The sequence below is a fragment of the Mirounga leonina genome, unplaced genomic scaffold (genome assembly GCF_011800145.1).
Source record: "Mirounga leonina isolate KUSES-001 unplaced genomic scaffold, KU_Mleo_1.0 Mir_82, whole genome shotgun sequence".
Taxonomy (NCBI): Eukaryota; Metazoa; Chordata; class Mammalia; order Carnivora; family Phocidae; genus Mirounga; species Mirounga leonina.
The window spans coordinates 35459186-35482733 of record NW_023270825.1 but is presented as its reverse complement, the minus strand read 5'-3'; the positions used below and the strand labels follow the sequence as shown (position 1 = coordinate 35482733).

Below are 23548 nucleotides of genomic sequence, written 5' to 3'. Positions count from 1 at the left end.
TGGGAACAACTTATTAGCCGGTTTGTCTGATGGCCCTCCTAGGCTAGTTCTCCACTTCAGGATTATTTCCGAACTGTCTGTGTGGTAAAATGAGGTTTAGAATGAAATCATCTTACAGATTAATCTTTTGAAAGCCTGTTTATGTTGACATACACCAAAATGTTTGGCCTGTGATTAGCAGTCTGTCAGCTAAATTCAGAAAAGGGAGAAAATACTAATTTCCTGTTTTTACAGTCAATATGTGTAAGACAGGAAATAGTTTTAAATTTTTACACCCAAACCAGAAACTTAGAAACTCACCAGAATTGAATATAGGTGGGATCCATAGCCTTTTCTTACTTTGTTACCAATTTATTCAACTATGGTTGGATGGCTTAAAAGAGGGACCTGATATTTAAGAGTGTGTATTGAACTCCTGGGTACTTTTTCAGTTTCAGCTTTGGAAAACACACACTGAATTTGGTTTTCAGTCATTTCTGCCCAGACATCAAAGTTACAAATAATTCATTTCTCTAAGAGCTAGCATTTCTGTGCTATAAACTGGCTTCAGATGGATTCCCTCATCAGTCAACAGCAGTGCTTGATTGAGATGCTTGTTTCCGGAGTTACATGTTTTTCCACAAATTGCATGTGAATGTCCTTTTCATTGTGTGTGTTCTTCCTGCTTGAAATAAGAGACAACTTCATAGTATATCCAGAAAAAAATAAGTAAATGGATGGTTAGTTCAGGTGAAAGTACCAACTGGTGCACAATCACTAAAAAGGGAAGATCTAAGAATGTTGAGTTTTGGTTCAAAAGACTGGGGGTTTTTGCTGCTAGGAAACAAGGTGTCATGCCTTTGTCTTGTAGGGGGTGAGTGGTGCATTGACAGTGCTTATGAAGGATGCAATCAAGCCCAATCTCATGCAGACATTAGAGGTGAGCCGAGCGACTCCTGCCTTCCCGAATCGGTCTTCCGTGTCAGAGCAGAGTGGTTATAAAGCACACTTCTCCTGGGGAGTCAGAGTTCTCTACCTGCTCATCTCTTTCCTCCCATTCTTTCTCACTGTTGTGATTGGGATGTTGCTGAAATATAAAAGGGGTGGCGTTGTATTTCTCTGCTGGGAAGTCTTTGTCTTTTGGATTCCCAAAGACATGATCCCATTTGTGGTAGCTTTGCCCATGCCATCTTGATTTCCACAGGGCACTCCAGTATTTGTTCATGCTGGACCATTTGCCAACATTGCACATGGGAATTCCTCTATCATTGCAGACCGGATTGCCCTCAAGCTTGTTGGCCCTGAGGGGTTTGTGGGTGAGTATTTTTGCAAAATCTGTGAGTAAACTGGTGTTTTTCTTTAACATCAAGGGAGTTGGGATGGCCTTTTTACAGTTGCTTTTCTCCTCACTTACAGTGACTGAAGCAGGATTTGGAGCGGACATTGGAATGGAAAAGTTTTTTAACATCAAATGCCGGTATTCTGGTCTCCGCCCTCACGTCGTGGTGCTTGTGGCCACAGTCAGGGCTCTTAAGATGCACGGAGGCGGCCCCACGGTGAGGATCAGGAGTTCAAAGAATCTGGTTCTCAGCAGTGTGCTGAAGGCTAAAAGGAAGTTGGGGTGACTTGTCCCTCTTTCTTCATTAAGCTGCTCTTATCCTCATGATTAATAGGGTGCTGAGAGCAAGAGATGTTTCCACAGCTCTCATGCCGGCCACCTTATCACTTGTGGAAATTGGCTTCATGGCCGGTCTTTCTGAGGAAACCTCTAAACCAAAGACGTGTGCTTGGCTAGACGCACAGAAAACTCCTTTATGTTCAGACTGTTCTTTTTAAGTAAGTCCCATTTTCCCTCTAAATAGTGACATGGGCAGCCAGCCAACCAAACCATTTAGCTGAGACAGAGGTCAGCCCCTTCTTGAAAGGCGCATGCTGGGTGAGACTAGCCCAGCCCGGGAGGGAGGAAAAGGAGAAAGGTAGATATGCCCTGGACTGCCTCCGAATAACAGAGAGAAACTAGGTCAGGACTAGTTTATCTTCAACTCCAACCTGAACTTTGTGTTTTCCTGAATTTCTACTGGTTAGAAATTGCACTTTTATCCTATTATTGTAATACCTTTTCTTCAGCGCCTGCACATGAAGACATGGTGATAGTTTTCAGAAATTATTTGAAGAAGTATTAGATTCCTAGCCTTATTAAATTCCAGAAGCCAGTCTTGCAACATGAGAAATAAGACCTCCTTCACTTAAAATCAGTATTTCTTTAATCAGAAAAAAAATTTCTTTAATTTCAATTAATTAAAATCAGTGTAGCGATCAGGGTTTTCCTAACATAGCAGTTCTCAAGCATTTTAGTCTCAGAACTTTTTTTTTTAAGATTTTATTTATTTATTTGACAGAGAGAGACATAGCGAGAGAGGGAACACAAGCAGGGGGAGTGGGAGAGAGAGAGAAGCAGGCTTCCTGCTGAGCAGGGAGCCCGACCCAGGGCTCGATCCCAGGACCCTGGGAACATGACCTGAGCTGAAGGCAAATGCTTAACGACTGAGCCACCCAGGTGCCCCTAGTTTCAGAACTTCTTTACACTCTCAAAATTATTGAGGACCTGCAAGAACTTTTGTCTCAGTGGGTTATAGCTATGATATTTACTGTATTAGGAACTGAAGCTGAGTTACATAGCAACAAAAATTACATATATTTCTGTATGTATTTTAAGATTTTTTATTTATTTGAGAGAGCGAGAGCACGAACCGGGGAAGAGCAGAGGGAGAGAGACAAGCAGACTCCCCACTGAGCATAGAGCCGGACACAGGGCTCGATCCCAGGACCCTGAAATAGTGACCCAAGCCGAAGTCAGACATTCAACTGACTGAGCCACCCAGATGCCCCCCAAATTATATATATATATGTATATATATACATATATACATATATATATATATGTATTTTTTTTTAATGAAAAGTTGTTAAATTTTCCCAAACAAAATGTAAGCATTGTACATTGTTCAGATCTCTTCAGGATCTAGCCTAGTTGAAGACCACTGGACTCTCACCTTCTGCATGTGATCACGTCACATGTTCTTTGCAAAAGTCCATTGTACACTCCATGAGAGAATGAGAGTGGAAAGAACCATGATACCTTAGAATTATTGTGGAAGTAGTCTTGACCTCATGGACCCCATGAAAGGATGAGGTCCCCAGACCGCACTATGAGAACCACTGCCATAACCCAGCCCCAGCATACCTCTCCAGTCTAGCCCAGGAGTGCAGGATGGACTCCCCTTTTTTCCCCAATTATAACCAACATGTTTTCCCCTTGCACCATTGTACCTTCTTTCTTCCTGATCTCAGGGTCTGAAAAATAATGCCAGACACTTAACCTGGGCAGCCCTGAGAGGAGAGCATCCCACACAGAGCTCTGTCCGGGAGGCAGCCCTGCTCTCTCGCTCCCTCTTAAGAGCTGCATGTAAGGCCCAGAACATGGCGGCTCAGGTCCCTGCTGCCTGCCCTGCCTTTCCGGGGCCCCTTTTGGAGTCGGGGCACTATCGTCCCCGAGGAATGGGAGCACACCAAGCTGAGAAGCTGAAGGCTTTAAGGCACTCTGCACTGCTCACAGTGGAGTCTCTGGAATTGGCACCTTCACCTCAATGCTCATCCGTGTGGGTACGGCAGGGCCAAGCCACCAGGAGCCTCCAGAACAGTGAGCTCACTGCTGTGTATTCTGACACCTTAAATATACTCTGATGGAGGGAGAAAATTCTGTGTTGGGTCCCTCTTGTTTGCATCGCTCGTGCTCCCTTGTTCAGCTCCATGAAGGCGTGGGCTGGCTCCACGGGGCAGCTCAGGAACCCATTGTCACAGGGTTTGTCACAGGGCTCGTCACGGACTCCGTTGGTGGACATTTCAGGGTGGCATTTGCAGGGCTGACCGCTGCCTTTTTCCCAACACGCACCTTGGCTTCCACCCCCACTGCTGTGTGCTTTGCTCATTGAGGTTCATGCCCCTGCCTAGAACAAATCCCTTTCCCCACCGCCTTCACATACCTGTCCTCACCTCCTTCGTTCAGGCCACAGACGTCTCCCACTCTGTTCAAAGCAGTCGTTTTTGTTGTATGCAGTAGGTTGGTCAGATACCCTAAATCCTTTGGGCAGGAAACAACCGTATCCTGCTATGAACCACCCCTCCCCCGCTGGGATGCAGCTTCTGGCCTTTTGCACTTGGCAAGGCATCCTTTTAAGGTAAAATTGGATTGTAAGTAGAAAATGCCTCTGACTTTGCTTCCTTTCCTTCCAGGTTACTGCTGGACTGCCTCTCCCCAAGGCTTACATAGAGGAGGTAACTTCAGTCATTTCTAATCGCTTGTCCTAGAGGGCACCCCACCCTGAATCACCATTTCTCAACCCAGTCCGTGTGGACATGAGTGGGCGTGTGGCTGCTGGGGGCAAGGGCGCCAACAGGCCTGCAGTGTGCTGAAAAATTGCAGTGGATAAAGTTGGGAAGAAGTGCTTCATGAAACAGCCGCTCCACAGAGGCTGCCATGAAGCCGCTGCCCCAGACCAGTGGTTGGTCCTAGTCGGGGGACATTTGGCAATGTCTAGAGACATTTGTGATTGTTTCGACTTCAGGTAGAGAGAGCTCCTGGTGCCGAGTAAAGGCCAGGGATGCTGCTAAACACCCCACAGCCCACAGGGTGGCCCCCATGACAGACTCATTTGGCCCCAAATGTCAGGAGTGCTGAGGTTAAGAAACCGTGCCCTAGACTAATGACGTTTCTTTCCATTGTCGTCCCTGCATTGGCTGCTTCATTACGAAATGCCAATTGAGTGTGAAGTAAATAGGGACTTTTTTTTTTTGAAATGTCTTCTGTAGATTTAAATCCATGTTAAAGGGCCAGTATATAGTCAGGATCCTGTTATTTTGCTAGGTAAGGTTTCCCTGATCTGATTTGGTAGATAGCAATCAAGGAGGAGCTCAAAGAAGAACCGGGAGCTTGAATCGTTTCATATTTAGATCATTTCCTCTCAAACATCGCTAGAGCCTGTTTGGCGTGGTTATGTGAGAGACAGACCCTCGCATGAGATGGTGAGGTCAGCTGCCGCCACTGTTCATTCCGTTTTTTGGCCTTTTTGGGGAGACTTTTAAATTGTCGGGCAATATAGTGCCACTGTTCAAGCCCTAAATGAAGTATTTCAGAAGCAGCTAGAAAAGAATTGTTGGTGCCTTGAGTCTGCCTGTCTTCTGAGTTATGATTTGCCTTTTATGGTCATTTGTCTGATTCACACGTAGGAGGGGAATTCACAGTTCTGGCCCTCCTGCCACCCCACAGCCTTTCCTGTGTCTAATTAGAGTTACTGCCCCTGACTGGCCCAGCTGGTGTCTTCATTTAAGAAATTCTCCTTTTTAAAAACTGTTCTCAATCAGTCTTACATATTAATTGGGTTTCATGTGATTAGAGGTAAAGAATTAGCAGGGTTCTTTAGAATATCAATTAAATCCTAATTTTAGTTTTCAACCATTAAGGTTTCGGAAAAAGGCGTAAGTCGTGTTTATAATCTCAGTTGTTTTCTATCCTTATCTTATTACCCCGTTTTTCTGCTGTTTTATTGAATCCACAGACCAAGGGCTGTTAACTGCTGGGGTTTGCTCATGATCCAGTGTATTTATTTTTATATAAGACTATTATATTTTTATCTTAAAAAGATTTAATGTATTTTTAAGCTTATAATAGTAACATCCTTTTTGTAAAAAAAAAGTTAGACAATGTAAGGATATAATACATGATTTGAGTCCCCTGAACAGTTTGGTAGATATTTTTCAACATTTAAAATATTTCCTGAATATATACATGTTTTTTTGTATTTGTCCAAAAATGGAATTAAGCTGTCCATAGTTTTGCAACTTTGGTACACTTTGGCAGTACATCTTTGATAGGTTCCATGTTAATACAGATTATTTCACTTTTCGTAACGCCTGTATGATACGAATTTATTGAGTGTATATGTCATAATTCACTGGCCCCATCCCCCATTGAAGGAGGTTTGTGTTTGCAGTTTTCCAAGGCTGTGAGCAACGCTGCCATTAACATTTAACATATTTGAAGGTATATTTCCTTCATTACTTCCCTTTAAATGTCTCAGTATTTGGTTCTTAAACATGGCATTTCTCTTGTTTTCTTTGTCCCCACTGAAGGCTCACGGTCGAGTTCCTTAGAACCTTTGAAAGCACCCCTGATCACTGCATATTTTCCGACAGCACTTTGGCAGCTGTGTCATGCCCACCAGGCACTGTGCTAGGCGCGGTCTTCGGGCGGAAGGGTCCGAGCGCCGCTGAGTAGAGGCAGTTTATACCCTTGTACCATATGAGTACATAAAATCTCCCGAACACAAGGTTGTCGGTATAATTTACTTAAGAGCAGCTAATCCCCTGCAGACAGCAAATATGCCATTAAGATGTGATGTGATGACAGCAGCCATACCAGCCCTCATGCCTTCAGTTCAGCCGGGAAGCTAACCTGGCCCCTCTGCAGCGCGGCTGGGGCGCAGCAGGCTGGGTCAGGGTCAGGGTCAGGGTCAGGGTCAGGGCCCCGCGGCGCTCCCTCACCTTGGCGGGAGGGACGCATGTGCAGACCTGCCGTGGGCCGGTGCTGACAGTGGGGAACACGTTCCCTTTCAAGAAGAACCTGCTGCTGACCTCGTGGACCCTTCCCTGTTGTTCTGACAGAACCTGGAGCTGGTTGAAAAAGGCTTCAGTAACTTAAGGAAACAAATTGAAAATGCCAGAATGTTTGGAGTCCCAGTGGTAGTGGCCGTGAACGCATTCAAGTAAGTACGAAGAGTAGGAGGCGGGGCAGGGGGCGGGGGGAGGACTGTGAAAAAGGGCCAGAAACCATCTCCCGGAGCTAACTGTGTAGCACTGCGGTTAGCTTTATTTTGTTCTTCGGTTACCGGTACTGGTTATTAAGCCTCTGCTGTGGCGAGAGCCTGCGGGGCGACAGGCACCACAGATGCCTCCGCAAACCCGTCCCTTCTCCCGCCGAGGGCCCAGGGTCAGATGTGGCTCCCAAGGGCCCCCTTCGCCACTGGAGGACACACAGACCTGAAGTAAAATATTCTTTTTTGCTCTCTAGAGGCCTTTTATGCTGACAGGAGGTCATAGCCCTACAGAGTTCCCTTATTTCCATAGGTCTAGTGCGATGGTATCCTGACAAAGAGTCGAACATGTTGAGCCAGAAATGTTCATGAAAGAGAACTTGTATAGGTTGTTTAGGTATTGCAGTGCTGGTTTGGGGCTTGTTATAATGGCCAAACCATAGCAGAATGGGAGACAAAAGTTTTTTAAAAGCTAGTATTTATTGATTCCTGTGATGTGCCTGGAATGGTTCAAGTATTTCGCATGTACTGGTCATCTAAGCCTCATGACGTCCCCGGGAAGTAAGTGCTACGGTTATTCCCGTTTTACTACGTGGAAACCAAAGCACATAAGGATTCAATAACTGGCCAAGGGTCACCCAGATAGTAAGTTGTGGAACCAGGAGTCAAACCCAGTCAGTATTATTGGATTTGTCTCCATTCATCAGTGACTAATTCTCTAGAGTTCTCATGGCCAACACAAGACAGAGTGTCCTCTGCGAACATCCTCATTGCTTTAACACGAATCGCTGCCTTTCCAGGACAGATTCGGAGGCCGAGCTGGACCTCATCAGCCGCCTTGCCAAAGATCATGGGGCTTTTGATGCAGTGAAATGCACACACTGGGCAGAAGGGGGCAAGGGCGCCTTAGCCCTGGCTCAGGCCGTCCAGAGAGCAGCTCAAGCACCCAGCAGCTTCCAGCTCCTTTATGACCTCAAGGTGAGTTCTTCTCTGTATGGAAAAAAAACAAAACACAATGAGGTTTCTGTGTGGCTACCTCTCTTTAGAACCTGTATTTAGCATCTTCAGCCCCGTGGGTTGGATTCCCACGTAGGTGAGTTACACCACCACAGCCAGGGCTGTCAACCCCAGACAGCTGTCTTACCAGCACACATTGCTACTTACAGAGTGGCGGGTCCCCACAAGAACGCTCTGGGAGGTTGGCTCCCGGCCTCACTTTTGAAAAGACTCACAGTACATTGCCTTTGCCGGCAGGAGAAAGGGTTAAATGTAGGACCAGGAGTGTAAATCACCACAGCCTTGAATCGGAGGCACCAGCCTTGTTGTGGCAGATTGGCAAGGGGCTAGCTACACCAAGCTCAGAAAAGTTTTCTGACCACTTCCCCGTGACAGGGGAAAGCCTCATGCTCCTCAACTCACTCACTGGTTTGGGGCTCCTTCAAGTTCAGAGAAGCTCTCGGGTGCAAAGCCAGAGCACCCTGGCAGGGCTTAGCATTCTTGCCATCACTGGGTAACTCTAAGAAGCACTGCTTATTCTGGGCTCTCGGAAAGTGAGTTTGGAGAGAGGTGGTTCTTACCGTAGGGTTGTATTTTGTTTTCAGTTCTCTGCGCATGCATTTCAGGATGTTGTTGGGCATTAAGTAAATACGCCCACAACAACTGGAAACTTCATTAGGAACATGGGACGGGTGTGGTATATAATTGTGCTTATATTTTCCAGACTGATTCGTGGCTTGGTTTCTAAAAGATAAGCATAGACTTTCAAAATCAGCCATAAAAAGGTAGAAGGAGGAAACCCCAGTATTCTTGAATTAACGTTCTCTTATTTCTGTTTGCCCTTTGCAGGTAAAATACACTGACATTTCGTTAACATTGTCCTATTGACGGTGACATTTTCTTATCGAGCTTTAGTTTTAGACTGGTTTGAATATCTCTTCAACGAATCATATTTTTAGGAAATGCCATAAACACAAATCTGCCCCCAAATGCAATGAAAGCATTTATAGGTGCTCTCTCTAAGCCCTGCCCATGGTGCCTGTGTTAGGAACCCCAGTCCTAGAAGGCCAGCAGGAGGCCCCAAGGAAGTGGCATCATGAGGACTTGATCTCTCATTTCTACTTGGAACTTTGCTCCGTTCCGACAAACAGGAGGCTGCCACTTTTTGTCTTGTTTAGCATCTGTTGGTCTTCAGTCACCCCTCAACGGAAATACTTTCGCTTCAGAAGTTCTGAACGTGCCTTGGCATTTCTGAAGCTCCAGAGATAAGATGCACATGAAAGCAATCTCTGTCGCATTTTTATAAAACCATAGCTGAATAGACACTTTATTTTTGTCCATTATCCAAAGCTTCTTCATAAATTATCACTGTTTAGCTCAGAAGGGATCTTCATCTTTATAGATTGTTGCTCCTTTCAGAAAACAACATTCTCCCCATATGTCCTCTTGGCCTTAGTTGCTGGGGAGCTTAGAGGCAGATGTGTTGCCTAATTTCAGTACTTTGCTCATCCAAATAGCTTTCCTTCCCATTTCCCTTAGGCAGTCTCTCCTTATGCTGTTTGCTCTGCATCCTAGCGCCCCCTCAGAGCAGCACATGGGGTGGAGACTCTCACTGGGCGGGACACCCCTGGCCTCCGTGCACTGTTTGCTTTTGTAGCCTTCCGCAGCACTCCCAATGCTTGGTGATCACGGAAGTCACTGGGTTGGGTTTTTTTTATTATGTAGATGATTTATTTTTTATGACTATTTCTAAGCAACAGCAAACCGCAATCAATATGTTGTGTTAAAAATAACATCTGCCTCTCCTATACAAACGGAGGTTATTGGATGGATATTGGTTGTCTTCATCAGTAGTATCCCAGGTCTGGTTTGACATCATTCTGATCTCCAGCATTGGAACATTTCTTTGTATTTATGAGGAAATAATTCTTGGGTGGTCAGTAGTATTGTTGATGATGTACCTAAGGACGTCCTAAATATGCACGCATGTGTGCGTATACACACACACACACACACACACAATAACTTTACCTCTATGGGACAATTTCTACTTACAAAATCTGGAGCTTGGTATTTTTTTTTATTATGTTATATTAATCACCATACATTACATCATTAGTTTTTGATGTAGTGTTCCATGATTCATTGTTTGCAGAAAACACCCAGTGCTCCATGCAATACGTGCCCTCCTTAATACCCATCACCAGGCTAACCTATCCCCCCACCCCCCTCTCCTCCAGAACCCTCAGTTTGTTTCTCAGAGTCCGTAGTCTCTCATGGTTTGTTTCCCCCTCCAGTTCCCCCCCCTTCATTTTTCCCTTCCTACTATCTTTTCTTTTTTTTTGTATTATATGTTTCAGAGGTACAGGTCTGTGATTCAACAGTCTTACACAATTCACAGCACTCACCATAGCACATACTCTCCCCAATGTGTATCACCCAGCCACCCCATCCCTCCCACCCCCCACCACTCCAGCAACCCTCAGTTTGTTTCCTGAGATTAAGAATTCCTCATATCGGGACACCTGGGTGGCTCAGTCGGTTAAGTGTCTGCCTACAGCTCAGGTCATGATCCCAGGGTCCTGGGATCGAGTCCCGCATTGGGCTCCATGCTCAGTAGTGAGCCTGCTTCTCCCTCTGCTGTGCTCTCTCTCTCTCTCTGACAAATGAATAAATAAAAAATCTTTAAAAAAAAAAAAATTCCTCATATCAGTGAGATCATATGATACATGTCTTTCTCTGATTGACTTATTTCGCTCAGCATAATACCCTCCGGGTCCATCCACGTCATTGCAAATGGCAAGATTTCATTCCTTTTGATGGCTGCATACTCCATTGTATATATATACCACATCTTCTTTATCCATTCATCTGTCGATGGACATCTTGGCTCTTTCCATAGTTTGGCTATTGTGGACATTGCTGATATAAACATCGGGGTGCACATACCCCTTCGTATCACTACATTTGTATTTCTGGGGTAGATACCCAGTAGTGCAATTACTGGGTCGTAGGGTAGCTCTATTTTCAACTTTTTGAGGAACCTCCATACTGTTTTCCAGAGTGGCTGCACCAGCTTGCATTCCCACCAACAGTGTAGGAGGGTTCCCCTTTCTCTACATCCTCGCCAACATCTGTCATTTCCTGACTTGTAATTTTAGCCATTCTGACTGGTGTGAGGTGGTATCTCATTGAGGTTTTGATTTGGATTTCCCTGATACCGAGCGATGTTGAACACTTTTTCATGTGTCTGTTGGCCATTTGGATGTCTTCTTTGGAAAAATGTCTGTTCATGTCTTCTGCCCATTTCTTGATTGGATTCTTTGTTCTTTGGGTGTTGAGTTTGATAAGTTCTTTATAGATTTTGGATACTAGCCCTTTATCTGATATGTCATTTGCAAATATCTTCTCCCATTCTGTCGGTTGTCTTTTGGTTTTGTTGACTGTTTCTTTTGCTGTGCAAAAGCTTTTTATCTTGATGAAGTCCCAATAGTTCATTTTTGCCCTTGCTTCCCTTGCCTTTGGTGATGTTTCTAGGAAGAAGTTGCTGCGGCTGAGGTCAAAGAGATTGCTGCGTGTGTTCTCCTTTAGGATTTTGATGGACTCCTTTCTCACATTTAGGTCTTTCAACCATTTTGAGTCTATTTTTGTGTGTGGTGTAAGGAAATGGTCCAGTTTCATTCTCCTGCATGTGGCTGTCCAGTTTTCCCAACACCATTTGTTGAAGAGACTGTCTTTTTTCCACTGGACATTCTTTCCTGCTTTGTCAAAGATTAGTTGACCATAGAGTTGAGGGTCCATTTCTGGACTCTCTATTCTGTTCCATTGATCTATGTGTCTGTTTTTGTGCCAGTACCATACTGTCTTGATGATGACAGCTTTGTAATAGAGCTTGAAGTCTGGAATTGTGATGCCGCCAGCTTTGCTTTTCTTTTTCAACATTCCTCTGGTTATTCGGGGTCTTTTCTGGTTCCATACAAATTTTAGGATTATTTGTTCCATTTCTTTAAAAGAAGTTGATGGTATTTTGATAGGGATTGCATTAAATGTGTAGATTGCTCTAGGTAGCATTGACATCTTCACAATATTTGTTTTTCAAATCCATGAGCATGGAACGTTTTTCCATTTCTTTGTGTCTTCCTCAATTTTTTCTGAGTACAGATTCTTTGCCTCTTTGGTTGGATTTATTCCTAGGTATCTTATGGTTTTGGGTGCAATTGTAAATGGGATCGACTCCTTAATTTCTCTTTTTTCTGTCTTGTTGGTGTATAGGAATGCCACTGATTTCTGTGCATTGATTTTATATCCTGCCACTTTACTGAATTCCTGTATGAGTTCTAGCAGTTTTGGGATGGAGTCTTTTGGGTTTTCCACATAAAGTATCATATTATCTGCAAAGAGTGAGAGTTTGACTTCCTCTTTGCCGATTCAGATGCTTTTTATTTCTTTTTGTTGTCTGATTGCTGTGGCTAGGACTTCTAATACTATGTTGAATAGCAGTGGTGATAGTGGACATCCCTGCTGCATTCCTGACCTTAGGGGGAAAGCTCTCGGTTTTTCCCCATTGAGAATGATATGCACTGTGGGTTTTTCATAGATGGCTTTTATGATATTGAGGTATGTACCCTCTATGCCTAGACTCTGAAGAGTTTTGATCAAGAAAGGATGCTGTACTTTGTCAAATGCTTTTTCTGCATCTATTGAGAGGATCATATGGTTCTTGTTCTTTCTTTTATTAATGTATCACATTGATTGATTTGTGGATGTTGAACCAACCTTGCAGCCCAGGGATAATTCCCACTTGGTCGTGGTGAATAATCCTTTTAATGTACTGTTGGATCCTATTGGCTAGTATTTTGGTGAGAATTTTTGCATCCATGTTCATCAAGGATATTGGTCTGTAATTCTCCTTTTTGATGGGGTCTTTGTCTGGTTTGGGGATCAAGGTAATGGTGGCCTCATAAAACGAGTTTGGAAGTTTTCCTTCCATTTCTATTTTTTGGAACAGTTTCAGAAGAATAGGTATTAATTCTTCTTGAAATGTTTGGTAGAATTCCCCTGGGAAGCCATCTGGCCCTGGGCTCTTGTTTGTTAGGATATTTTTGATTACTGCTTCAGTTTCCTTAGTGGTTATAGGTCTGTTCAGGTTTTCTATTTCTTCCTGGTTCAGTTTTGGTAGTTTATACATCTCTGAGAATGTATCTATTTCTTCCAGATTATCTAATTTGCTGGCATATAGTTGCTCCTAATATGTTCTTATAATTGTTTGTGTTTCTTTGGTGTTGGTTGTGATCTCTCCTCTTTCATTCATGATTTTATTTATTTAGGTCATTTCTCTTTTCTTTTTGATTAGTCTGGCCAGGGGTTTATCCATCGTATTAATTCTTTCAAAGAACCAGCTCCTAGTTTTGTTGATCTGTTCTACTGTTCTTTTGGTTTCTATTTCATTGATTTCTGCTCTGATCTTTATTATTTCTCTTCTGCTGGGTTTAGGTTTTATTTGCTGTTCTTTCTCTAGCTCCTTTAGGTGTAGGGTTAGGTTGTGTATTTGAGACCTTTTTTGTTTCTTGAGAAAGGCTTGTATTGCTATATACTTGCCTCTTAGGGACTGCCTTTGCTGCATCCCAAAGATTTTAACAGTTGTGTTTTCATTTTCATTTGTTTCCATGAATTTTTTTAATTCTTCTTTAATTTCCTGGTTGACCCATTCATTCTTTAGTAGGATGCTCTTTAGCCTCCATGTATTTGAGTTCTTTCCAACTTTCCTCTTGTGATTGAGTTTCAAAGCATTGTGTCCAAAAATATGCAGGGAATGATCCCAGTCTTTTGGTACCAGTTGAGACCTGATTTGTGACCTAGGATGTGATCTATTCTGGAGAATGTTCCATGGGCACTAGAGAAGAATGTGTATTCTGTTGCTTTGGGATGGAATGTTCTGAATATATCTGTGAAGTCCATTTGGTCCAGAGTGTCATTTAAAGTCTTTATTTCCTTGCTGATCTTTTGCTTAGATGAACTATCCATTTCAGTGAGGGGGGGTGTTAAAGTCCCCTACTATTATTGAATTGTTGTCGATGTGTTTCTTTGCTTTTGTTATTAATTGGCTTATATAATTGGCTGCTCCCATGTTAGGGGCATAGATATTTATAATTGTTAGATCTTCTTGTTGGATAGACCCTTTAAGTATGATATAGTGTCCTTCCTCATCTCTTACTATAGTCTTTGTTTTAAAATCTAATTTATCTGATATAAGGATTGCCACCCCAGCTTTCTTTTGGTGTCCATTAGCATGGTAAATGGTTTTCCACCCTCTCACTTTCAATCTGGAGGTGTCCTTGGGTCTAAAATAAGTCTCTTGCAGACAGCATATCGATGAGTCTTGTTTTTTTTATCCAATCTGATAGCCTGTGTTTTGATTGGGGCATTTAGCCCATTTACATTCAGGGTAACTATTGAAAGATATGAATTTAGTGCCATTGTATTGCCTGTAAGGTGACTGTTACTGTATATTGTCTCTGTTCCTTTCTGGTCTATGTTACTTTTAGGCTCTCTCTTTGCTTAGAGGAGCCCTTTCAGTATTTCTTGTAGGGCTGGTTTTGTGTTTGCAAATTCCTTTAGTTTTTGTGTGTCCTGGAAGCTTTTTATCTCTCCTTTTATTTTCAATGACAGTCTAGCTGGATATAGTATTTTTGGTTGCATATTTTTCTCATTTAGTACTCTGAATATATCATACCAGTCCTTTCTGGCCTGCCAGGTCTCTGTGGATAGGTCTGTTGCCAATCTAATGTTTCTACCATTGTAGGTTTACAGATCTCTTCTCCCGAGCTGCTTCCAGGATTTTCTCTTTGTCTCTGAGACTTGTAAGTTTTACTATTAGATGTCGGGGGTATTTTTATTGATTTTGAGGGGGGTTCTCTGTGCCTCCTGGATTTTGATGCCTGTTTCCTTCTCAAAAGTAGGGAAGTTCTCTGCTATAATTTGCTCCAATATATCTTCTGCCCCTCTCTCTCTTTCTTCTTCTGGGATCCCAATTATTCTAATATTGTTTCGTCTTATGGTATCACTTATCTCTTGAATTCTGTCCTCGTGATCCAGTAGTTGTTTCTTTTTCTCAGCTTCTTTATTTTCCATCATTTGGTCTTCTATATCACTGATTCTCTCTTCTGCCTCATTTATCCTAGCAGTTAGAACCTCCATTTTTTATTGCACCTCATTAATAGCCTTTTTGATTTCGACTTGGTTAGATTTTAGTTCTTTTATTTCTCCAGAAAGGGTTTGGTTTCTCTAATATCTTCCATGCTTTTTTCAAGCCCAGCTAGTATCTTTATAATCATCATTCTGAACTCTAGTTCCGAGATCTTACTAATGTCCGTATTGATTAGGTCCCTGGCAGTTGGTACTGCCTCTTGTTCTTTTTTTGAGGGAATTTTTTCCGTGTTGTCATTTTGTCCAGAGGAGAATAGATGAATGAGAGAACAAAATGCTAACAGCGTAACAACAACCCCAGAAAAATATACAGTAAACCAATCATTAGAGACTGAAACCGGGGGAAAAGAAAGGGAAAGAAAGAAAAAAGAAAAAGATAATAAAGAAAAAAGAACATGATCAAATATGATCAGGCTGGTGAATAGATCAGAGCCATACACTAGATTTTCGGCGTATCTAGGTCTGTTAGAAGAAACTGCCTCCCAAAATTTTACAGAAAGAAAAACGTATATATGTACAAAAATAAGGGTAAATATGATGAAGGGATGGAATATGACTGTAAAGATGAAAATTATAAAAGATTTTATAAAAGGAATTGATAAGTTGGTTGAAAAAAGAAAGAAGAGAAATTAAAAAAAAAAAAGGGAGGGGGGAAATGTGATCAGGCAGGAGACTAGAACAAAGCCATACACTAGAGATTTAGGGTATATTTTGGTCTATTAGAAGAAACTGTATCCCAAAATTTTAAAGAGAGAACAACTTATATATATATGCCAAAAATAAGGTTAACTACAATGAAGGGATAGAATATGACTCTAAAAATGAAAAATAAAAAAGATTTTTAAAAAAGGGATTGATAAGATGTTGGTTGAAAAAGGAAAAAAGGAAAATTTAAAAAAAAAAGAAAATTAAAAAAATTAACTTTGAAAGACTAAAGAATCATGGGAAAAAAGCCATGAATTCTATGTGCAGTATTCCCCTAGTGCTGGAGTTCTGCCGTTCTCATTGATCGGTAAACTTGGTCTTGGCTGGCTGTTCTCGGTGATCTTCTGGGGGAGGGGCCTGTTGCCGTGGTTCCCAAGTGTCTTTGCCGGAGGCAGAATTGCCCCACCCTTGCCCGGTGCGGGCTAAGTAATCTGCTCGGGTTTGCTCTCGGGAGCTTTTGTTCCCTGCAAGCTTTCCGTACAGCTTTGGAGGATGGGAATGAAAATGGGGGCCTCCCAATCTCCGCCCCGGAGGAGCTGAGAACTCGGGGCCCCACTCCTCAGTGCGCCCTCAGAGTAAAGCAGTCAGTCACTCCCGTCTCCCTCTCCTCTGGCCGCACTCCGTGCTCACCCAGCCTGTGACCGAGCACTTCTATCTCTGGCACATGACCCCGTGTGGAGTCTCCAAACCTAGCAGATCCCTGCGGTGCGCTCCCACACCGCTCCTCCCAGGGGAGGAACGTGAGTCTCCCTGGATCTGCCGCTTGTTGGGTCCCTGCTGGAAGAGCGGTGGCCCAACTGTGCCGTGGGTCACGGTTTATGGCAACCGTGAGCTGAGAGCCCACTCCTTGGCTCCTTCACTTCAGCCCGCTTCCCTGCTCCCATACCTGGGAGCTCTGCCTCACTCAGGCACCTCCGGTCTTTCTGTGACCCCAACGGACCTGAGACCACACTGCCCCGGCGAGGGTTCCACCCCCCGCTTAGCCACTGGAGCAACGTCCCTCAGCGGAGCCAACTTCTAGAAGTTCCGATTTTGTGCTCCGCGGCTCTATCACTTGCCAGAACCGGCTGACAAAGGCCCCCTCCCCTGCCGTCTATCCTCCCAAATACCGCCTCGGATTCACTTCTCCGCACATCCTACCTTCCAGAAAGTGGTCGCTTTTCTGTTCAGAGAGTTGCTGCTATTCTTTTCTTTGATCTCCTGTTGAGTTTGTAGGTGTTCAGAACGGTTTGATCCCTATCCAGCTGAATTCCTGGGACCAGACGAAATTTAGGTCTCCTACTCCTCCACCATCTTGCTCCTCCCCCTGGAGCTTGGTATTAAAAGAAAATGTTTCTAATCCAAATATACCTCAAACTAGCTGCATATCTATTTGTGTATGTAGGGACGCCTGGGTGGCTCAGTCAGTTAAGCGTCTGCCTTCGGCTCGGGTCATGATCCCAGGGTCCTGGGATTGAGCCCCAGCCTGCTTCTCCTCTCCCTCTGCCTGCTGCTTCCCCTGCTTGTGTGAGCGCGTCTCTCTGACAAATAAAATCTTTAAAAATGCGTGTGTGTGTGTGTGTGTGTGTGTGTAAAAGCATCTTCTCACCCTCTTGGGAACTCTGACCTGGAACGTGGCCCTGTCCCAGTTCAGCATCATCATGTGCACCCAGTCATGGATCCCCCTTCTCTCTGCTGTCTATTAGCTCCCGATTGAGGATAAAATCAGGATCATTGCGCAGAAGATCTATGGGGCTGATGACATTGAACTGCTTCCTGAAGCTCAACACAAAGTTGAAGTCTACACAAAACAGGTAGATATTCGGTTGTTCTGTCACTTCTTTACAGAGCAGCCTGGGAGCAGAGCCCCCGAGTTCTCCTAGCCCTGCTGGGTGCCCACTGCCTCGCTTTTCTGGGTGTTAGCCCTCTCCCCTCTGAATACTGCGTTTGGATGAGGTGGTCCAGGCCTTTATCTGCCCAGGGGTGGTATATGAATGTGTGGAAAAGCCAAGAAAAATAGGGAGTGTCTTCCTCAAATATTAAGAGCCTGCCTTCAGTTGTGTTCTCACGTCTGCTCCAAGCTACCATTTTTAATTGGTTATGTAGATGAAAATACAATACTCACTTTTGGAATATGGCTGTGGGTCCTTGCTGCTTTCACCCAACAGAGATTTTTTTTTTTTGGATCTCTAATAACTGAGCTCGGGGTCAGTGAGGTCCAGGTGGGTATAAAGGGAATTGGATGTTTTAAATAAATGGAAGAATCGGTATCATTACAGTGCCCAGGTGCACTTGGTTGCACTGTCAGCTTTTCACTGGTCCTGCTTCTTCCCTTTTCTCCTCAGGGCTTTGGGCACCTGCCCATCTGCATGGCCAAGACACACTTGTCCTTGTCTCATAACCCAGAGCAGAAGGGTGTGCCCACAGGCTTTGTCCTGCCCATCCGTGACATCCGTGCCAGTGTTGGGGCCGGTTTTCTGTACCCCTTGGTAGGCACGGTAAGTGAGTGCTACAGGCGGAGAGCGGGCTGGTTCATCGGGGCTTCGCGTCTGAGATGGGCCACCAAAGCTGCCGGGCAAGCGCTGCCAGAGCGGAGCTCCTCACTGAGCAGCAAGCTGGCGTCAGGCCCGTTAGGACTGGTCCTCTGGCTGTGGACCATCTGGGTGTCGGTTCAAGGATGAAGCCATGACTGCTTGTCACAAATAATAGTTCTGCTTCCCAGGGGCAGTATGACCTTGACTGAATCTGGGACAGGCCTCATTGATCATCTGCGATAGTGCTAACGGATAATCATAGCTGACATTCACTGGGCGCCTTTCGCAGATGAACTCAGTCCTGCCAGGCGTCCTTTGAAGTAGGGACAGAGGCTCTCCCTGTCCCGGGTCTTCTTGACAGGCCTGGAGCTTAGGCCTGAAACTCATTGGGAATTCATTGTTTCTGAATAAAGAAAATGCCCTTAAAATGCAAGTGAACCCTGTAGATGTGAAAAGTGAGGTTGCCTATTTCCACTTCAAGATGCATTCATTATCAGATGCTTCTTTATCTTAGGAATCGTATGCATATGGAGAGAGGAGCTGACCATCCAGGTTAACAGCTGCCCTGTGCCTGGCTTACCCCCTTTGATACCCCCTTTGATCTGCCCGGTGTCCTACACCTGCAGCTTGTCCTTACCTGCAGTACAAGACTGACCTATCAAACAGCCAATTCACGATGAAAAAGAAGCCAGTAGATCTCCTAATGGAGCTACATCCCTCTTTCAGGATTTTAAGAAAGTGGTAGGAAGCGGCATTATAGAGTCAAAAGTATGTAACGTGAAAGCCACATACAGTTTTCGCTGCTGGTTCTGGCCTTGGGCAAGTTATTAACGATCTGTGCCCTGCTCCCCTCAGCTCTCAGCGTGGGGCAATATCATCATGGAACAACAACGGTCAGACAAGTGCCAGTGTTTACGGCAGAGGGGACGGGGGGAATCCTCTTTGGGAAGGAGTAAAAATACGAAAATCTGAATCACTGTTTTGGGAGCCATCTTTAGGGTTTTCTACACCATGCACATCTGTGTCTGTATCAGTGGGCACACGCTCAGTATCTTCAATGTCATCTTCAGGCTTCTCTGCTAGGTCTCAGGAACAATCCCTTCCTTTTCCCCCTTCTTGTTCCCACACCCAGCAGTTGCTTACAGAGTTCACGAATAGAGGCTAATACCAGATCCCTGTAGAATGTTCTGGTAAGTTATAGTTAAGTTGTAGAAGTTGAGCTTAAATTCTCCTGTCTGGATCTGATTGGGAACTTGTATTTATTCGTTTTACAAGACACTGTTACAGGTGAAAGTGTACTGAGCTTTTACTTACAAGCCTTATGGATCTGCAGCTAAGTAGATATTTGTCAAAGCCCAGTCTTGAGAAAAGAAGTAAGTACAAATGTAATCTATGGCATTACAAGCTCAGTTTTAGAAGGCCAAACTGGACCAGTCAGAATAGTGGTTATAAAGCTATCTAGACTTTGTACAGAAATGTCTTGGCGCAAGTTAAAGGACGCTAATTTCTAATGTGTTCCTGAAGCAAAATAATACAGGCATTGATGCAAGACTTGTTAAAACAAAATTAAACAGCAGACAAACCTTGTACCTCCTTTTGGTCTCGTGAGAGGGGAGGAGGTGGCTCAGCCTCTCCAGCCCCTCCCCTAGACCATGAAGGTGGAAGGACCTCCTGCTACTTCTTGTTACAACTTGTCAGTGTGGAGGACGGTAGTGAAGCCTGGCATTTGGCGTGCTGAAGGACGTGAGGGTTTCTTTTTGGGGTCATAACAGGATCGGTGACTTGGTTTTCAGTGTGTAACAAGAAGAGTACCAATTTATTTAAAACTATGAAATAATATTCTGTTTTGTGCCTCGGGCTTCTTATCTGAAGGGAAGGTGGAAACAAAGATCACTTTATTTTTCATGCTATTTCACATCTCCTAGATGAGCACGATGCCTGGACTCCCCACACGGCCCTGTTTCTATGATATTGATTTGGACCCTGAAACTGAACAGGTTAATGGGTTGTTCTAAAACAGGTGAGTTGTTACTGGTAAGAGTTTTGCTTTTTTCCTTTGAGGTATATTTATGAATTATGGGATTCCAGCAAAAGCTCTGAAAATGCAAATTCGAATGCTTTCAAAACTTTCTTTCCAAACATCATTGAGGGGAGAGTTGGCAGTAACCAATGAAGGAAATATTCCAATTTTGGAAGAAGAGCATGGCTTGTCACGGAGCAGCGTAGGGGAGAAAGCCGCCGTCTAGTGAACTCTGGAGGGACTGCCACGGAGGCTGGGCTAAGGGTCTGTGTACTTTGAGTAGATAGCAGGCAGGAGTTGAGTAAATGTCCCTGAAAATAGAAAAGAAAAGGAAGCAGGACCAGTCCGGAATACTTGGGATCTTAAGGGAAACATCCCCAAGTACTCATCACAATGAACAAGCCTTCCCTAGACACATCCAGTTGAAATTTCAAAAACATGAAAAATGTAATTGTAAAAAGTCTTCTCCAGAAAAGAAAAAAATGGCTTGTCTATGAGAAAACGGGAACTAGAGTGAACACCTGTTTTCTTATCAGAGTAAGGGGCTTTTCGACAATGGAGGAACCCCCTCGAGCTGACTTTGCACCTGCACTTACACCCACCAGATCTATCCAAAGGCTTTCAGACATGTGCAGGTTTGCCACCCCATCTCGCTTCCTAGGAAGGTATTTAGCAGTGTCCTCCGACAAGATGGGGAATCAACCAAGAAAAAGGAAGACATGGTTTTCAGGAAACCGAATCCTGATCTGGGCAGTCACGAAGGAGAATCCTGACAGCTGCAAGGGACCTAGAGTTACAAGTCTAGGAGGGAGGAATTGAGAACCGCTAGAAAAGACAAGGGTATCAGAGGGCAATAACGCAAAACTGAAGCTCTCACATTGTTTACCAAAGTAAAGGTCCAGGTGGAAGCAAACTAGTCCTCTTCTGAGCAACCAGAGGATGGCTGCTTACAGAAGTAACTGCTTACAGAGAAGAGACGGTGTGCTTGCTGCCCGGGAACACCGTTCTTCCTTCAGGAGGGCTTCTGTGACGCTGGGAGTGTCCCTCTGGCTCAGGCCTGGCCTGGCCTCGGACAGTCTTCACGTTGCCAGGATGCAAGTGCCGCGTGTTGTTTTCAGGCCCTCGGGCCAGCCCGACAGAGGTGGTCGTGGAAAGGCTGGAAATGTCAGGGGCTTTGGCAGCACCAGAGGGGAGAGCTGCGGCGGGGCAAGGGAGAGGCGAGGTTTCAACTCTTCGAGGAACATTTACTTCTCGTTTCTTTTTCCTTCTAGATTGCCCCTCTTCAAGAATCTGCTCCAAATATTGGGCCCGTGTCCATTCAGGCTGACTGTTGGTTAGGAAGTGTGGGGAAGTCAAGAGAAGTCAGCCCCTGCCCTGAAGATCTTAGGCAATCAAGAGCAGGCGTTTCCCCAGTAGCCTTCCTTTGGCAAGTCTTAATTCCCACCATCATGTATAAATTAACATAAATCATGCGCAAGTCTGCTTACTTTACTGAAGTTCCACAGAATAAAGGAAATGGATTTTGCGAGCTGGATGTTTAAACATGAATTCTAGCATTCACAGACGGTGCTGCAGTATGTCTACCCTCCTGTGGGAGCCCATTTTGCCGGCAGAGCCCAGGGCCGGAGACGCAAGTTGCGAGATGTCCTTTATGACACTGTCGTGTTTAAAGGGGTAAATGGTGCATGCTTGCAGATTTCTGGGAGGACACATGAGCAGGAGACCTCCGGATAGGGTTGAGGGGGAAGTAGGGTATAGAGAATGTGCCTTTTTATCATACACCTTTCTATATTATTCCTTTTTTTTTTTTTTTTTTTAACCTGAGAAAGGATTGCTCATACAGGTTTTTGCCCTGAACTTCCCTGGGATTTCCATTTCTGTCACATCTTTAGCACCATTCATTTTTAAGTTCTCAGGAAAGATGGTCATAAAGCACCGACTATAGGCGAACCCTATCTGCTATGTTGGTTCAGCAGATATTTATGGAGCTGTGCCTGGGCTCCGCTCCTCCCTCCGGAATGTTTTTTTTCCCCTGAAATGTTTTCCCTTTTCTCCTTGTTCTTTAGCTTCTGTCTCAGTTCCCCCTTGTCTTCCTGCACTGGATCCTTCCAGAAGATGTTGCGTCCCCACTGATGCCAGTGTAAACCCTGCTGGCATTGGCAGAGCAGTATTTTCGCTGGTGGCCTTGGTTTCATTATCTTTAAGTCCCTAGGTTCACATCAGTGTTGTAGCACAGTTCTGCCATCCAGAGAAGTGATGGCGGTGCTTTGGGGGCATATTGCCAAGGAGTCATGCGCGCAGAGCCCCAGCTTCACCATGCTTTGTATGGCGCCCGGCACATTGTACACAATGATGTCGGTTCCTGTTCCAAAGCATCATGCGGGTCCCGTCTGCTCAGAGTTCACTGTTTTTGATGATTTTTTTAAATGTCCTGTAAGACCTCATCTGGAATGGGACTTGCTGGGAATTCATTCTGTAAATAAGGGAAGAAAGCAGTCTATTTTCAGACATAATGACTTAAAGATCATCTTAAAGGATTGAGGCTTCCTCATATCCCCAAAAGCCATGTGGGTTTACATCCTTAAGATTGATAGGAATATTGGGCACCTTGGTGGCTCAGTTGTTAAGCATCTGCCTTCGGCTCAGGTCATGATCCCGGGGTCCTTGGGATCAAGCCCCGCATCGGGCTCCCTGCTCAGCAGGAAGCCTGCTTCTCCCTCTCCCACTCCCCCTGCTTGTGTTCCTTCTCTCGCTGTCTCTGTCTCTATCAAAAAATAAATAAAATCTTTAAGAAAAAAAAAGATTGATAGGAATAGTGAACACAATTGGTGGGAGAGGGTGAGTGGAGTTTTATAAGCCAAAGATGATAAAGCCCTAATAAGGAATGCAAATTGTTTTTACCAGATATTGCTTGGAATGAATGGACTATCGCTAATGCAAGAATTTTCTTAAGCAGGAGTAAAATATGTCTTCAGTAAAAATTCAAATGGTGTAAGTTCCTTTTTTCCACCTGGCAGTATATCTTGACGATCTTACTACGTCAGCAGTTTGAGATTCACCTTGTTTGTTATCGCTGTGTAGTATTTAAATAGTCCTCTGTCGATGGACACTTACCATTGTTTCATGGGTTTTGCTATTACAAATGAGAGAGCACAGAATATTCTCTTATGTATCAATGCAATTTGTGTAGAAGCATCTGTTGGATAAATTGTTAGCAGTGGAATTGCTCAAAAGTGACCTTTAGCTTCAAAATGAGAGCT

General features: G+C 44.3%; 1 protein-coding gene across 2 annotated transcripts in view; it reads left to right on the top strand.

The window, feature by feature from the left end:
* The window catches only part of MTHFD1 (methylenetetrahydrofolate dehydrogenase, cyclohydrolase and formyltetrahydrofolate synthetase 1), a 65509-nt gene extending 43693 nt beyond the window's left edge, over nucleotides 1–21816 (top strand). Inside the window, exons 19-28 of one of the 2 annotated variants that reach the window (XM_034993171.1) lie at nucleotides 851–919; nucleotides 1184–1295; nucleotides 1396–1535; nucleotides 4273–4314; nucleotides 6700–6800; nucleotides 7649–7826; nucleotides 17441–17548; nucleotides 18080–18232; nucleotides 20194–20288; nucleotides 21560–21816. In XM_034993171.1, coding sequence (XP_034849062.1) covers nucleotides 851–919; nucleotides 1184–1295; nucleotides 1396–1535; nucleotides 4273–4314; nucleotides 6700–6800; nucleotides 7649–7826; nucleotides 17441–17548; nucleotides 18080–18232; nucleotides 20194–20283 — 993 coding nt within the window. In that variant the 3' untranslated portion in view covers nucleotides 20284–20288; nucleotides 21560–21816. The remainder of the gene's footprint in view (nucleotides 1–850; nucleotides 920–1183; nucleotides 1296–1395; nucleotides 1536–4272; nucleotides 4315–6699; nucleotides 6801–7648; nucleotides 7827–17440; nucleotides 17549–18079; nucleotides 18233–20193; nucleotides 20289–21559) is intronic. The other variant, XM_034993172.1, reaches the window with a different exon arrangement.
* Nucleotides 21817–23548: the final 1732 nt, after the last annotated feature.